This window comes from Erigeron canadensis, chromosome 9, assembly GCF_010389155.1.
Source record: "Erigeron canadensis isolate Cc75 chromosome 9, C_canadensis_v1, whole genome shotgun sequence".
Classification (NCBI taxonomy): Eukaryota; Viridiplantae; Streptophyta; class Magnoliopsida; order Asterales; family Asteraceae; genus Erigeron; species Erigeron canadensis.
In genome coordinates this window covers 14,181,643-14,199,949 of record NC_057769.1, presented here as the reverse complement: position 1 = coordinate 14,199,949, position 18,307 = coordinate 14,181,643, and the positions used below count along the sequence as shown (strand labels likewise).

At 31.7% G+C, this 18,307-nt stretch overlaps 1 protein-coding gene across 1 annotated transcript; it reads left to right on the top strand.

The window, feature by feature from the left end:
* Positions 1–1,826: 1,826 nt before the first annotated feature.
* Positions 1,827–10,936, top strand: LOC122581448 (MACPF domain-containing protein CAD1). Its single transcript, XM_043753681.1, has 6 exons — positions 1,827–2,297; positions 5,714–5,952; positions 6,619–6,814; positions 7,955–8,138; positions 8,261–8,415; positions 10,058–10,936. The coding sequence occupies exons 1-6, from the start codon at positions 1,974–1,976 to the stop codon at positions 10,655–10,657; spliced, it is 1,698 nt and encodes a 565-aa protein (XP_043609616.1). The 5' UTR covers positions 1,827–1,973; the 3' UTR covers positions 10,658–10,936.
* Positions 10,937–18,307: the final 7,371 nt, after the last annotated feature.

Sequence of the window (18,307 nt, the reverse complement as noted above, 5' to 3'; positions counted from 1 at the left end):
TTCCACACATAACGTACTTGTAAATTCATATAACTTTTTAGTATATTATAAATGAGAATCCAAACATTTAGTGTCAAGAAAATAAAAATGAAAACTTTGATGTGGGGCAAATTTAAAAACGTTATATATATAAAAAAAAATGGATGAAAATAGTTAAAACCAAATGTTTAAAAAGTAAAATCGTAACCATGTGAAAGTTATTTGATGAAAACATGAGAACCCAAAAATTCAGTGTCATGAAAATAAAAACGAAAACTTTAATATAGGGCAAAAGTTAAATAATAGAAAGTTTAGGAGGTTAAAATGAAAAATGGTAAAACTTATTATGTTGCTATAAGAGCTTGTACATTCTATGCATAACGTTAAAGCTTGTACATTCCATGCATAAAGTACTTAAATGAAAATAATCAAAAACCAAATGTTTAAAAGTAAACCCGTAACTACGTGAAAGTTGTTTGATGAAAACATGAAAACTTAAAAATTTAGTGTCACGAAAAGTCGAAAATGAAAGCGAAAACTTTGATGTGGGGTAAAAAAGTTAAAAAAAATTGAAATTTTAGGGGTTAAAACAAAATTTGGTTAAGTTTTAAAGGGTTAAAACGAAATTTGGTTGAAAATAGTATGTGTTTTAAAGGCTTGTACATTTCACCCATAAAGTACCTGTATATGTGCATAGGTTTTTAATATATATATATAATTGGTTATTTAATTATGGATACATAAAAGTATAAAACCATTAAATAATTGTGAATTTTTTCCATCCGAATATACGAATGATATATAGAACATAAAAACAACGTTTCATTAAAAATTTGGACAGGGCCGCAACTTATCTTCAGGTTTAACGTTTAAGTACAATTGGATATATGAGGTACGGGCCCTTCAAACTTTTTGGACCTTCTCCATTGACTAGCTTGCACAGGCCCAAAAACATCACTATAATGTAAAACATCATCGGACTATTATTTACATGAATTAAATTTATTAAAAGATTTAAGATTTTATGCTGATATATTATTTGTAGTAAAATAATATCATTGTTTTTGAAATTTCACTGTTTGAAATAACATATATGTTTTCTTAAGATCAATCAGTTTTATGGATTTGTTAGAATAATGATGCCCTGCTTGATTTTTTTAATAGAAAGAAAAGCATCAATGATTCATGCATATTTGTAAATTCAATTAACACTTAACTATGTTGCTTTTTGATTATTGATATAAAATTTGAACATGGTAAAAAAAAATTTAATTTCAAAAATGTGAATTACCCATGAATATTGTATATTCTAAAATACATTTTTTTAATCGTGTTGGTGATAAAGTAGAAAGTGTCATCCAAACCAACCATAAATGAAAATCAAATACAAATGACCATTCCAAATATTCCAAATATTTATATGATAGAAAAAGTCGAACCCGAGATATCTTGTGACGAATCACGAAGCATCAATGGTTTACGGGTCAAATGTCGAGAGATTTAAGTTTTACCCTGTTGTTTGGAAGGGTGTGATCTTATTTACTCCGTTTGAAAGGGGTCTTTGGACCTTCGATGTACTGGGTTCGATTGTTTTCACCGACTATATAACCTCACGTATGTTAGACCTTTTGCTGTCGAATCGCGACATAAATTTTCCACCGAAATTCACCTATAAAAAAAATATAACCTCACGTCCTCACCTTTTAATAGTAGGAGACGTGTTCTATTCGGCAATTTTCGTTTGAAAATAAAAAAAATTTACTTAATTTGGCATGTTGGTTGTTATTCTTTAGAAGGAAAAACGCGTTATACAAAGAAAGACACATTTATTTTAGTCAAAGCCTTACACCTCGTCACCACCTCCACCACCATACAACAGTCAAAGTCCAATTCCAACTCCAACACTCAATTCAAACCAAACCATCCTTACAATTCTTTCATTTCAGATTCCAAATTCTTCAAAATCAAACTACCCATTTCACCATTTGTATAAAATGATTAATAATACTGATACTAATACTAAAATGGAAGACTTATCGATATCTAAAAACGATAATTATAATAATAATGCTTTAATTACAACATTAAAAAACTCAATACAAGCACTTGGCAGAGGATTTGATGTTACATCTGATATTAGGCTTTTATATTGCAAAGGGCCACCTGGGTCTTGTTTAATTCACTTGGATTCTCAACATACAAAAAATCTTGTTTTTTCAGATGATGGTTTTCTCAGTATTCCTAATGTTTCTGCTGATGTTGACTTTTCTAAAGGTCAACCCGACATTGAAGCTACTCCTGTTTCTTCATTTCATCAGGTCTCTTTCAATTTTTACATTTATAATTCTTTTTTTTTTTAAGTTTTGTTATATATGATATAGGGATAATAATTGGGAACTCTTGAATATGTACTTGTTGTGATACCGGATACCCTGTCAAATTGAGCATTGATAAGAAGCCCACCCCTGCATTATGTGAAAATCAGGAGTGACGCCTTATCCCCAAGTTTAGTACATTTTAAATGAATCATATTTGTCAATTTATAATGCAATTTTTGTTGTTAACGATTATAAGCCATTAATGTAGTTGAGGGATGCTTGTTATTATCACTACATGAGCATATTTGCGTCACCATTACCATAAGCTATTGCTTTCCAAATTAGGGGCTTGTGCATTACTTACATTAGTTCCTCGGAACAACTTTTACTTATGTGTCCTATTTTAAAGGGCGCGAAACCGATATGGCGACTTTAAAAATTCAAATGTGCCAACCTACATCGATTATTGTGTGCGTTGGCTATCATTAATTCGTTAAATGAAGACTTTCTGAGATGTCCAGATTAAAGTCTTTTTTTTGACGGCTTTTCGGTACTTCACGTTATAGATCTATGTATCATGAGTTTAAAGGAAACATATTTTTAGGACCAATAGTTTTTTGCCATTTTTGAATGAATACTCTAAACAAAAATTTCTTTAATAGAAATTCTAGAATTCTATATGACGTTTTTATATATTTTGAGTCATGTGTTTATGACGTTTTATGCATTACTTAGCAATGGCGGCGTACTATACGTCATACCCTTGTCTTGTATGCAACATGGTAATTGGAGGAGAACTCTTCCCACTCAAACTTTATAGGACGTGATTTTACCATCTACCTTTTATCAACGCTAATTGTATCACCAACAAGGAGTTAGCCTAGTGGTAAGGAAAACACTTGGTGATCTTAAGCTCTCAAGTTCGATTCCCGCTTAGCATAAAAATAATTCCTTTAAAGGACCTGTTACCAATGAAGCCTAGGCCCACATGTGAAGTTTAGATACGCGGGTTCGATCTTTCGGGGTGCCCACATCATGTGGGAATTAGGATGGAGGTATTGTACCGGCATGACTCATACGGGGTGAGTCGATGGGTAGTTAATTGTGGTACCAGGGCTAGGGTTCCCTTCATTACCCTTTTTAACATTAATTGTGTCTGCAAATTAGACTCATGTGGTACGTGTGATGATCCATCAACCTTTAGGTTGTGGATTCTAGTCGCACGGTGGAAATTTGTAAATATGTGAGGACTTTATATGAATTTGTTAGTTGCCTTTTAAGAAAAAATAAATAAATTAATGAAAGAATAAATATGGTAGTAATCTTATATAAAAATACCCGTATCTTATAGTGTCATGTTTTTCAAAATTTTAAATTAGGAACAATAAGTTCAATTATACTTCATTTGCTCCAAAAAGTTATTAAATTAAGTGTAAAGAAAATTACAACTTAGACGCTTGATGTTCTTATGAGACAGATTACGGCCATTTTCGGGTAAGTGTGATGCTTGCACCACATCTTATGCTTATCTTCAACCAAAAAAATAAGTTAGTGTATTTTTAACTGCATTCAGGATTTGATAAGATATGCCACACTCAAATTTTACTCATAGCATTAACACATGCCATTTTCATACAGGGCATAAGTGTAGCTCATAATGACAAGATTTATATATATTTGTCTAAACAAAAAAAAGGTTCCTATGATGGTTGTGAGATATTAGCGCAAATTTGGAAATATGGAAAGTTTAATACGTTAGGCACAGATAATGCTGGCTTTTCATTCTGTGTAATATTATCTGACCTTTTAGTTGTTTATATATTCACTTTTGTTTTGCATGTCCACAATATGAGCACGTGCTATTGTAAGGAATGACTGCATACTATACGTCATACCCTTCTCTTGCAGCATGTTGATTGGCAAAGAGCTCTCACCACTCAAACCTCATAGGGCATCGCCTTACCATCTACCTTTTTTGTTTGTTTCTCTTGAGTCATCGACATTTGTCGAGATTCCTAACGGGCTACTCTTGTAGAACCTGATTATATGCAAATATATTAGAGTATATATGGTAGTATTTATTTTTAGAAATACCCAAATCTTAAGAGTTTCATGTTTTGGAGTCTTTTGATTTATGAGCAATAAGGCCATTTGTACTTCGCTTTAAAGAGTTATTAATAATGACATATTAATCTAATGTTCTTATGCCATATGACATGGCCCATTTTCGGGTAAGTCTAATACTTACACCACATCTCATGCATATCTTCTGCCAAAAAAGTGCTACTGTATATTTTAAATTGCATTTAAGACTTGATACAATACACCACACTCAAATTTCAACTCATTGCACTGACGTCATGCATTTATCATAATTAGGGCATTAGTGTAGGTCATAGTTGTCAAAAGCGAAGGCGACCTCAAAGCGCAAAGACCACAAATAGGGCGAAGGCGAGAGGCACAAAAAAAGCGCACGCCTGGAAAAAAAAAGCGCACTAAGGAGTAATTCTAGATTCAAACTTTTTACAAACAAACTTTTACAAACACAACTTCCACCAATCAAATTATTTCTACGTATTCTCTATTTTCTTTCTCTCTCTTGCTTAATTGGACCACCTCACATGCCACCTATGTTTGTAATAATTAGTTTGTAAAATGTTTGTCACTCTAGCATAGCTCGTAAGTAAATACATATAAAGTATTTATATATACTGATATTTATATATACTGAAAAATAATAGTTAAAAAAAATTAAATGTCATTTATAAAAACAAATATCATTCAAAAAGTATAAACTTTCAACCAAAAACTTCAAATTATTAGACTATTATAAACATATATAAAAAAACATAATTTATTACATAAAAATAATATATATATATATATATATATTGGTCACTCATTTTGACCAGAAAACATTAACATTAGATCTAGCCACGATTTGGCTGGATCTTAAATGATTTGGTCGAATCTTGATCCATTTGACCATTTTGACTGTCGTTGACCACCACAGTTGACCGTCATTGACCGCCTTTTTCATCGTCGACTTGGGCCTAGGGTTTTAGGCGCTGGAGGTGCGCCTCGCCTGCCTTTTGCGCCTAGGCGCAAGAGGCGCTCGCCTGTTACAACACTGGTGTAGGTTTAAATGACAAGATCTGTATATGCTTGATCTAAATGAAAAGAATTTCCTATGGTGGCTGTGATGGATTAGCGCAAATTTGGGTATATGGAAAGTGTAAATACAATGCGCGTATCTAGTGCTGGCCATCGATTCTGTGTAATATTTTTTTGACCTTTTAATTGTTTATATTATCGCTTTTATGTTTCATATCCACTATATATACCTGCTTGTTAAGGAATCATTGTTTGCTAAAAGGAATATTTTTTAAAATACTAAGTGTTTTACATGACATCAGATGGCAAAGTACTTCAATATGAAATCGAATCTCAACGGCGATGTTCCTCTTGGAAGCTTCAATGCGATGTTCAATTTTACTGGGTCAAGGCAAGTTGATGCAACATCAACAAAATCACTTGCAATGATCGGATACATAGTTCCATTATTTGAGGTTCATTTAGAAATTTCTGATTTGGTTTTGCTTCAAGAAGTAAAACAGGCAGTCCCATATTCGTGGGATCCTGCATCTTTAGCAAGGTATCTAATTCTGCCCCATCTATGCTTTGTTGTTGTGTCTATGCTAGAGCTACCAAAATGGGTTACTAGGGAGGTGTGGTTGACCACTTCGGCACTTCAGTCTAAACCATTAACTTATCAGTATGGACTGGCTTAGGCTTACCCACCAACATATTTGTTGTCATCTTTATTGAATTTTTCAATTTTGACTTATATAGCGATATGATTATAACATATACTATTATAGTTAAATATCCATTATTTTCAGGAAAAAACAAATGAAAAAGCTGTGCACATTTGGTACATTTCAAGCAAATTCAAACTCATTTCACATGTTTTCTATTTAGCAATATTCTTTTTAAGTTTACCCATTTGACCTGTTCTTATAACCCAAGTTTAATTAAATTCACTTGTTTAGGTTGAAATTTCCATCTCTAACCATAACCATGTAAACTGAAATATGTGATGCATCCAACTTTTATTTTTTTTTTATTGTTTCTTTGGTTAAATGTATAACAGTTCCAAATAATTTGTATTGTACGGTACTACGGTTAATAGATAGCATAGTTTCATCGTCATGATTCTTGACTCTTTTTTAAAAATGTTTTAGAAACTGAAAACCGACTATTATATCAAGACTATCTTATATGTCTGGATTTTGTAACCTTTGAAATTATATATTTCCAGCTTCATTGAAAATTATGGCACCCATATTGTTACCTCTGCAACGGTTGGTGGGAGAGATGTGGTTTATATTAAACAGCATCAATCATCACCATTATCTATATCGGACATCGAGAATTATGTGAAAGACATTGGAGATCACAGATTTGTGGATTCAAAAAGCCAATCTAGTTCAGGCCCCTTAAAGTACAAAGACAAGGTTAGTTTATCTGCATGCTGAATCTGATCATATGGAAATATATATATATGGCTCATAACTTGATAAGTTGTATGGGTGTTTGGATGTGGAATATGAAAGTCTTTATGGTACATTGAATAATCAGACCATACTCAAGAGTAATAAAATGGGCTGTTAGATATAGTGTTTGGATCTGTTGCTTAAACTTGTTATCTCTTCTAATAAGCATTTGAGCATTTGGCTTAATTGTTTAAAAAAATGAATGGGATGTTTAGTTTAATATTTGGAATCACTATGGGTTTGGCTCTTTAGCGGGAACGGAAATGGGTTTTCAAAACCAACCACCTTAGCTGGATGCGAAACATAATTAGTTTGATGGGTTTGATTTCCGATTTAAAAGTCAAAAGCAATGAACCAAACACTTTTAATGGGAATGAACCATTACAAATTACCAAACACACCTTAAGATCTTTATTTTACTAATTACCATTACAAACCAAATCAAATTAATCAAAACAATACCATAAATAGTTATTATTAGTTAGAAAGTCAATCTATTTAATAAATACAAATGGAAACTGCACACTGCAAGACCAATTATTTTAGGCTCACATCCCCCTTTATCTCCCTACTCTTACACCACCACTAGCCCGCATTGATTGCAGATTCCCTTGGAAACCTCGAATTCTATTTGTAGAATTTAATGTTATGGTATAACTTTTGGTTAAAATCTGAAAGACTATCCAAAACTGTTCACCGTCACATGATGCGCTGGTAATATCACAAGGATATTTTTGTGAAAATGTAAGAAATGCATTGTGGAAGGGCTAAGAAAGTCTCTCAAATTCGGTTGAAATGGAGGGAAATATCTAGTTTTATTGTAGCCTCTGGCATTAAGTTGTGTGTGGAACTGATTAATTGGAAAAATTTCATCAGAAGCTGAAATTATTTTTTTGAACTTGAAAAACTGATTATTGCACTTGGAGTTGCAATAGGATATCGTATTTCAGGATGCAAATTTAAACACCCCCACAATTATTCATTTATGAAGGGTCTACTTCCATCTTATTAAATCTTCTGCCTTTTTAAAATTTTGTTTCCTTATTCATTGGTCGCACGAGCTTGATATACTTTAATTATTTTCTTACCATTTGAATGAAGGATGTAACTGTTATTTTTAGACGAAGAGGAGGGGATGATCTTGAGCAAAGTCATGCTAAATGGGTAGAGACCGTGGAAACAGCACCAGATGTGATCAATATGACCTTTACTCCCATTGTTTCCTTGCTTGATGGTGTCCCTGGATTAAAGCACTTGAGCAAAGCCATTGACCTATACTTGGAATGTAAGACGTTAGCTTATACACATTGATTCTTAAAAACTTTTAATATCACAAGTTTCTATATAGAAACCTTAATAAATAATCTTAACTTTTTCAAATGTATGCTTCTTTTCTTTTTCTTCTAGACAAGCCTCCTATAGAGGATTTACAATATTTTTTGGAGTTTCAAATTTCTCGAGTTTGGGCCCCAGAACAGAGCAATATCCAAAGAAAGGAACCAGTTTGTCCGTCACTTCAGTTTAGTTTGATGGGCCCGAAGCTTTACATAAGTCCGGAGCAGGTATTCTTGAAATTTTATATTATACACACATCCAAGTACCCGGTGTGGCGGTGTCACCATTGAGTTTTTTTCTGAGCTATACTTTCGTGTGTTGAAGATTTGGCTTTACATTAATGAGTGATCTGTAGAGGTGGTATATCCAATCAATTAATTAAAAATGGGGTCATTTCAGGTTATGCTTTTTCTTTATTGTGTCAATGGGGTAAGGTCAAAGAAATAGTTAACAAGGAAACCAATCACATGGCTTAATAGTTGGCCAGGGGGTATCTTTTATGCCCAAAACTTTCTAAATCATTTTGCTATAATTCTTTGATTATTATTATTGATATAATATAGTTTTTATACTCATTTTTAACCCAATAGTTATTTATAAAAGTACTATAAAGCTTTGGACAAAAGGTGTTTCAACCCTTGCTGCTTCAGCTATATATAATCACCCATGTTTATCCAAGAGCCAACCCACGCATTTTGCTACCTCTATTAATTTGAAGGCTGACAAAGCACGCTTTTATTCAAGCAACGATGATACTCCCTCCTTTTCAAAATAATTGTCCCTTCTAAAAAAGGTTAAATATAAATTGATTAATTTCTCAAATTATCCTTTATGTTAATTTCAAATTTTAATTAAAATTATTTTTAGACTAAGGGGGTACTTAACTACTTAGCCTGTCCATTCAATTTTGCAAGCATTTGACACGTCATTTTGTACAATCCTATCGGACATCTCCAGGTTACTTACAAATCTTTTTAAATCAATACAATACAAATTACAAAATAAAACTCTTGAATGATATGTCTGTGTTGTTTTGTTATTACCCCTTATATCCCAGATTAGGTTGAATGATATATGGCTCTAGTATTAGATCATTACTCGCTATAATTCGTGATAATCACAATAATATTGGATTTTTGGGGAATGTCCCAAATAAGTTGAAAACTAACTTCTTGGGAAAAAAAGCTCAAGCTTTACTTCTGTGTTCTTCGTCCTCTTTACCATTAAAGGATAGCAAGGTATCCCGTTTGTCATTAGGGAGTATTGGTCATAAAGGGGAGGTGTCGAGCGGATTAGTAACATTTAAAAATGTGTTTTGGTCAACTTGGTAAATTTGTGGGAAGGCTCTTTGGAATTTGGATCTACCAGGGAACACTTGCTTGTCCATTTTTTACTTCAATAAAGTATGGGCATTAGTATATAATAGAATTGATGATATAAATTTGTTGAGTAAAGTAATCTAGGGATTGTAAACAGTCTTGTATACTTTCTGCAACCTTTAAAGCATCCAATACGTTTCACTTTTAGCAAATCTTTTAGTTTGAACTATTTTGCCCGTTATCAAACATGTACCAGATTGCCCTTCTCATACATATAGGTTGAAAGGTTTCTTCTGTTAATCAGGGTAATTTAAGTCTAATACTTCTATAATTAGCATTTAGCATTCCAGATTGTATAACAGAGTAGTACTATCTTTGAGCGCAAATTGCATATTTTCTTTCACCATTTTATTATTTGTAATAGGAAACGAATTTTCTTCAAATGGGATCAGTTTGTAAACTGTTAATATATAATCGAATAAAATAAGGGGTCCATTACTGTAAATGTGATTTGCTTTTTGTTTATTGATGTGATCCCTTGAACATACAGGTGACAGTTGGACGCAAGCCCGTCACTGGACTCAAACTGAACTTAGAAGGTAGCAAGCAAAATAGACTCGCAATCCATTTACAACACTTAGTCTCCCTTCCCAAAATCCTCCAACCCCATTGGGATGCACATATGGCTATAGGTGCACCCAAATGGCAAGGTCCAGAAGAGCAAGACAGCCGGTGGTTCGAACCCATCAAGTGGAAAAACTTCTCTCATGTAAGTACAGCACCCATAGAACACACTGAAACCTACATTGGAGATCTCTCTGGTGTCCACATTGTCACAGGGGCCCAGTTTGGTGTGTGGGATTTTGGGGCCCGAAGTGTCCTGCACCTCAAACTTCTCTTTTCCAAAGTACCTGGCTGTACCATACGTCGGTCTGTATGGGATCATAGCCCGACAAATCTTCAAAAACATGGTGATGATAAGGGAGATAGTTCAAGTCAATCTGGGAAGCTTGCAAAAATCGTTGATATGACTGAAATGTCAAAGGGTCCGCAAGACGTTCCAGGCCATTGGTTAGTTACAGGGGCCAAGCTCGGTGTAGATAAAGGAAGGATCGTCCTACGAATAAAGTACTCCTTACTGAACTACTAAATGATGGTGATTGTGTTATTCTTTGCACAGGCAATCGTTATTTGTTTTATCTTGGTTCATTTAGTGAAATAGTAGAGATTATTTTGTTGGTTTAAGTGAAAGAGTTGTTATGTAAGTTGGTAACAAAGGTGAAGTTACTTGTTTGAGTTTATACATGTATATGCTTTACACCACAATAGAAGTTTTTTAGGATTGTAAATCGTTGTTGTGGATGTGGATGTTTCGCCATCTGGACTAGAACGGGTATTCTTTCAATTATGAGGCTATATTCGACATTTATATTAACATCTTCATGTTTAATTTATTTGTTAATCATAGCCAAATTAGTATTTTCTAAAGTTAATTTTAGTATGTACACTAATTATATATATCTTGAACTTCATGTTTTATATTTGTGATTTGTAACAAGGAGATCACATTGTAATAGTTATATATATATATACAAGCTCAATACCAAAATCCTACCCAAGCACAACGTTGGTGACGGCACTGTCAAATATTGTAAGTAATTGATGTAAAAGTGTTTTATTTAAATGAGGTGGTAGAGATATCTATATTACTATATAAAAATTATAACCCATATGTTGAAAGTTTACATAAATGGGACATGCGAATTGACCAAAATAGCCTTAATAATTAAATCACCATCAATTCTTAATATTTAATTACACCATTAGTCCATTATATTATAAAATATCTTTACTAACCCCTTTAAATCAAATACTTTTACCTACACCAATAGATGCCGCCACCACTGTCATCGCCGGCTCGCCGCCGCATTGCGCGGGTACCATGCTCGTGTATAATAAATATTATACAAAGTAAATATACATACATTACATACACTCATCTTTTAACTTGAAAATAAAATTAACACTTCAAAATTTTAAAACTTTAAAAAGTAAAATTAGTAAATATATACAAATTAAATTATTTTAATGGTCAAATTTGAAGAGCTTTATCCCAAAATGAACAACTACAAAAATATTTACCACAATAGTTAAGACATCTTTACTATCTTATCCAAATTATTAAGAAACACTAATAATCAAGAGATTCTCTCAAGTTATTTTCCAAACTTGAGTCAAGTTGGAAAACATTTTGACCATTGGTTGAAAATCAAGAGACAAGATTCAAAGATAATCTTTAAATTTTGGCCTTTAATTTTTAATCAAGGATCGAGATTACCCTAACATGACTAGTCATGTTGTGGTAACTCAAGGAAATCTTCTCCCTTAAATAATATCAAAAGTTTTTATTAGGCCTCATGTATGTACTAGTTTTTCATTTTCTTCTTCCAAAACAACTTTTATTTTCACAAAAGTTATATCTATATTACTATATAAAAATTATAAGCTCATGTTGAAAGTTTACAAGAATGAGACATGCAAATTGACAAAAATACCCTTAATGAATTAAATCAACATCAACCCTTTATATTAAATTACACTATTAGTTTATTATATTATAAAAATATCTCTACTAACCCCCTTTAAATCAAATACCTTTACCTACACCAATTAATGTCATCACCATCCGTCGCCGCCATCACACCACCGTTATTGCCGGCTTGCCGCCGCATTGCGCGGGTACCATGCTCGTGTATAATAATATTGTACAAAGTAAATATACATACATTACATACATTCATCTTTTAACTTGAAAATAAAATTAACACTTCAAAATTTTAAAACTTTAAAAAGTAAAATTAGTAAATATTGTAATACCCCAATAATTTTAAGATAATAAATTAACTCTTTTTATAGTTTTGACATTAAAATAAGTTCCTATTGTTTTATTTTTGGATATGGGGTTAATTTAGTTGGAACTTTAACGGATAGCGGGTAAAATACCCACAAAAGTAAAAGGGGGCGTGGCATCACATTAGAATGCCAGCCACTTTCCCACCCCACTTCCATCACCTAACTTACTCCAATATCTTCTTCATTTTTTTTGATCTTTCAATCCAATCTCAATTCATGCAAATTAGAAATTCTAATCTCAAATCAAGGCTCATCAAGAACCATAACCTATTATCATTCAAGAATTTAAAAGTTAGGGTGTGGGTTAATTAGTGGTGGTGGTGGCTGATTATTTCAAAGGGAAAGGGGGAGGAGAAATTTGTGATTTCAAGTATTGATTTGGTCTTGTATTCCTTGAGGTAATCATTTCCAAACTTAATTTCTCTTCTTTATTAGAAATTAGGGTTTATGAAAGTAAGAAAACGGGGGTTTTGCTAGTGATGCGTCCAAGTATGAATTTCCCCCAAATTATTGCATATAATGAGTTAATTATTGAGTTGCTTATGTTAAAAATTGATTTAAATGAGAATATTGGTAGTGAAGCTCCAACTATGAAAATGATGATTTTATTAGCAAGTGAAATAATGTTGATGATGATGAAATTCTTGAGATGATATGAGAAATTCTGATAAATAAGCAACTCAATGAAATAGTGGATTGGTGAGAAATTCTGATAAATAAGCAACTCAATGAAATAGTGGATTGGTTAGAGGTTAGGAATGCTAGTGAAAGGTTTAATTTGCTATGTGAGATAGCTAGAAAAGTGAATGTTGCCTTATGTGTGCATTATGTTATGTGATAGGTTGAAAGCTTAATTTGTGCCATTGCGGTTTTCTTTGTTTATTGTTGTTTCGCGAAATAGGTGAGTATACTTGCATATATTTGTATATTCGTCGGGTCAATTACCATTCATGTTGAGTGAGTTCATGGTGGTAATTGATTTGGCGTTAAGTCCCATGTTTATGGTTGAGTTTGATTACATGCCTAATTGGTGGCCATAGGCTCATGTGGAGCATTTGTTATTGTTATATTTGATTGTGATTGTAATCATTTGCTTATATGGATCCATGTAATGCCTAGCCCAAGGGTGAGTATTATGGATATGACACGACGGTGTCATAGTCCATATGCAACAGTCCCTTGAGCATTGCCCTCCTTCGTTTATATGATTATATGCAAGCATATTCACTAAGCATTCGTTTACCTTTCAGATGTTTACTCTTTGATTATAGGTAGTTCCGGAAGAAGGAACTAGGTTTGCTTGTCTTGAAGAATAGAGATTGAAGTTGCTAGTGATTGTAGATAATTGGAAGGTATTTTGGCTATTCTCGGAAGAATGGCATATTTTGGTTAGAAACCTAGTTGTCCCTCTTGACTTTCGCTCATGGTACATTTTGGTTGTTAATTGTCATGATTTGGTATGTTTTGTAAATGGTCATGTTCATGTCTATTGGAGTTGATAAAGATGGTTTGTTTGGTTGTAAGATGTCAAAATGGGTAATCGACCCATATGGTTGTGTAGTCGATCGTGGATCAAACGAATTTGACAATATGATTGTTTACAGGTTAACTCCCTTGCTTTCAATTCTGGAATGTAAATTGCCTAATATTTGGTTTAAGGTTTGAAGGTTTTGGTTTAATCTTAAAGTAGACAATTTTGATGTTGCTGAACTATGGGCCACTATGGGCCACTGCGGCGCAGTGGAGGAGTTTTTGTCCACTGCGGCGCAGTGGAAAACCACGGCCAGAGCTTCTTTTCCTCCCACTGCGGCGCAGTGCAGTTCTTCCAGTCTTGGGTCCAAGGTTTCCCACTGCGCGCAGTGGGAGTTCTCAACCCCACTGCAGCGCAGTCTGGGTATTATAAAAAAAAAAAAAAAAAACTTTCGTGTTTTCGGGTTATCGAGTCTTGTCGTTTCAAATATATACATAAAAAATTATTTTAATGGTTAAATTTGAAGAGCTTTATCCCAAAATGAACAACTACAAAAATATTTACCACAATAGTTAAGACATCTTTACTATCTCTCCAAATTATTAAGAAACACTAATAATCAAGAGATTCTCTCAACTTATTTTCCTAACTTGAGTCAAGTTGGAAAAAATTTTGACCATTGGTTGAAAATCAAGAGACAAGATTCAAAGATAATCTTTAAATTTTGACCTTTAATTTTTAATGAAGGATCGAGATTACCTTAACATGACTAGTCATGTTGTGGTAACTCGAGAAAATCTTCTCTCTTAAATAATACCAAAAGTTTTTATTAGGCCTCATGTATGTACTAGTTTTTCATTTTCTTCTTCCAAAACAACTTTTATTTTCACAAACTTTTTTTTTACAAAGTTTTTCTATTTTTGTTGGTTTCATTGTGTTCTCTAGTTTATTTTACAAAGTTCATTTTTGTCTCGTATAATTTTTTTACTGATAAATAATAATTACATCTAATCTAATAGCTCACATAATTAAAACAAGTTCATACATTGGTTAGTATTTTGTATAATCGTTATTATATCTATACTATATTATAATAATTATCACTTTCTCACTCATAAAATGTTATATGCAAAATTACTATTTTACCCTTAATAAACTAATTTACATTATCAATCCCTTATCTTCTAAAATATCTTTACTACCCCTTTACATCAATTACATTAAATCAATTACTTACACCGACCACCAACAACAATCCGTCACCACAACTACCGCCATCACCACCAGCAATCGTCGTTACCATCAAACCACCGCCCAATGTTTTAAAAACCGGTATTTTAATCATACCGGTGTGAGAAAAATTTCCGGTATTACCGGTATTATCGGAATTACCGAAAATACCGGCCGGTACGACTATATTAGTTTAGTTTATTATTATTCTACAAAATTTGTTACAATTTAACGAAAATAGTCAAAAAAAACAATTATAATTCACTCAAAAATAATAATAAATAGGTATTTCATAACAGAATATAAGGTTTAAATTACACAAATAACAAAAACTAACATTAAAGTATCATAAAAAAATATTTTAAAAAATTTCAAAAAAAAAAATGAAAATACCGGAAATACCGGAACGGTAATACCGGAAAAATACCGGGATTAAAATACCGGAGTACCCTCAAATACCGGTAATACCAGCCAGTATATACCGGTATTTAAAATATTGTCGCTGCCACATCGCGCCGGTACAATGCTAGTTTTATATAATTTAAAAACTGATAATGTAATTTAATATTAAGAGTTGATTAGCATGTCTCGTATTTCTAACTTTTCATGGGGCTATAATTTTTATTTTTATATAAAAATATAGAAGTATAGGTATAAGATAGTTTACGTCCGTTTTGGATTTGGTTAAGTTGAACCTCACACTTGTTATTATTATGGGTAAATAAATACCAACCACCGAAGATTTAGATAGATTTGAGACTTTAAAGTCTTGCATTTTATGTTGGATGTGAGCAAACTGTTTTCTTAGCTAAAAAAAGCTTTTCGAAAATAATCAGATTTTCATAAACTTAGAGATGGATATATACACACACTAGGTATTTAACCCGCATGATGTGCGGTAATTTTAAAATTGATTTATTAATTTGAATGGTATGACTCTGCAATAAATATATTTTTTATTCTTTAAAAAAAGTTTTGAATTATTCATGAATGCTGGTAAGTTTATCATAAGTCATCTTAACTCATTTTACGTTAAAGAGTCTTCACAAAATATATTCCTCATTAAACTCTTTGATGAAAAACCCTCTATAATGTCCAATGATATTGGTGGTGTACAGATCGCTTCCCTAAATATAATGACAATAAGTTTAAATACTTATAAGATAATAAATGAATATATATATATATATATATATGTTTTCAAAAAAGAAAGAAAATAGCAAAAATAAAATACATATAAATAAATATTTAAGAAGTTTTGATATTTTAAATTCAAAACATAGATTCGAGGTAATCTCAAATCAGGTACTTAATATTGTTTCTATGTTGATACATATATTTTTAGTAATATGTACGACATTTCAATTCAATTTTAGTATTATTATTATATTATTATTATTTTTTAGATACATACAAATATTAAATATAAATATTATATAAAAAATTTAGGGATGACACATAAGATTGAAACCTATGAGGCAATTTTATAAAATAGCTTTAAATTTTTAGAGGCCCTAGAATTATTCGGATTCCTACTGTTTTAATAATTATATATATATATATATAGAGGGTGGCTATCAAATGATAACCAAATTAAAATGAGAACACTTAAAAACTACATTTTGATGCATTAAAAGTCCATAAAACTGACATAATGCATAACTAATTATCATTATTTACGTGTTTAACAACACATTGATCCGTCAAAATTAAAAAAATCACATTTTTTGTTGGATGCACAAAACAAAAAACGTGATTTTTTCGATTTAGACAGATTAATGTGTTGTTAAACACTTAAATAATGATAATTAGTTATGTACTATGTTAGTTTTATGGACTTTTAATGCATCAAAATGATGTTTTTAAGTGTTCTCACCGTTCTTATATTAAAAGTATTCTCACCGGAGTGTTACCCTATATATATATATATATATATATAGGGAAAAGTGAATATAAGGCTGTCAAGCACCTAAGCTTAGGTGTGGAACCCCTCACATACTAATTTTTTAATATTTGTTGAATTTTAATTAAATCACATGGCCCCTTGATTTTTATGGATTAAAAAAACAATATGTGAGTGTTCTACATCTAAACTTAGTTACCTAACAACCTTATATTCCCATCCCATATATATAGAGAGAGAAAAAGATAAAGATATATGTTATCATCCATTTGTTATAATGAGATTTAACATTTCTCATTACAGAACATGCCATTGAGGCTTTAATGTAAGAAGAAAAGTGAACGCTTAACTTTTTACTCATAACGTTGACTGTGTCGTTAGTGAACGCTTGCTTTTATGTTAGGTCGTTACATGCTTAATATTTAGTTAGATGTTTAATGCAACGTTTAAATGATGATTATTGTGATTATACGTGTTAAAATGTAGATGTTAATTTGACGTTAATGGGTACCAAGTGTGTTTTATGGTGGTTTGCATCCCGATAGTGTTAGTATGTATATCACAACTTCTAACCTCCTAGAACTCATTTTGTTATATTAGAAAACTATTAAGACTCATCTGAGATATATATGTAGATAAATTGTGGTGGTTAGTCCATGTAAATTTCAAGGGCCATAAATAGCTAGTCAGAATACTATGCGAGTAAATTGTGAAAAGATTAACATAAAATAAATCTTTATATTAAATAAAAAAGGATTATTGTGATATCATCATTCCATAAATATCTAAATTATTTCTTAAAATTAAGTTTTACTTTTAAAAAAAAATTTATTTATGATGTCATAATCACTTTTCTTCTTACAATTTATTACATTTTTATTTTTGTTATTTTATAATGTTATTTTTTTTAAAAATATATATTTTTTAATTTTTTAATGAAAAAACACTAATAAATTATACATTGTCTTTTAAGTTTCATCATTTAAATAATTTTGTCATAACAAATTTTTAATTATCCACATATTATGTAAGTTAATAAACTAATTATAACTTATAAGATGTACTAGTTTGACTTTTGAGGATACGAGTATTGTTAAACTATCGCAACTTCGGTGGCGAAAATGTGTTTTTATAGAACTTTGATTGATATGCCCGGGTTAAACCCGGGTTAATTAGCTAGTATGAATAAGTATGATAAAAGGTGGAGGGCTCGATTGAAACAATATATGTATACACGGGCTGAAGTTTAATTTTATAGCCCATGACTAAATAGGCTAGGCTCA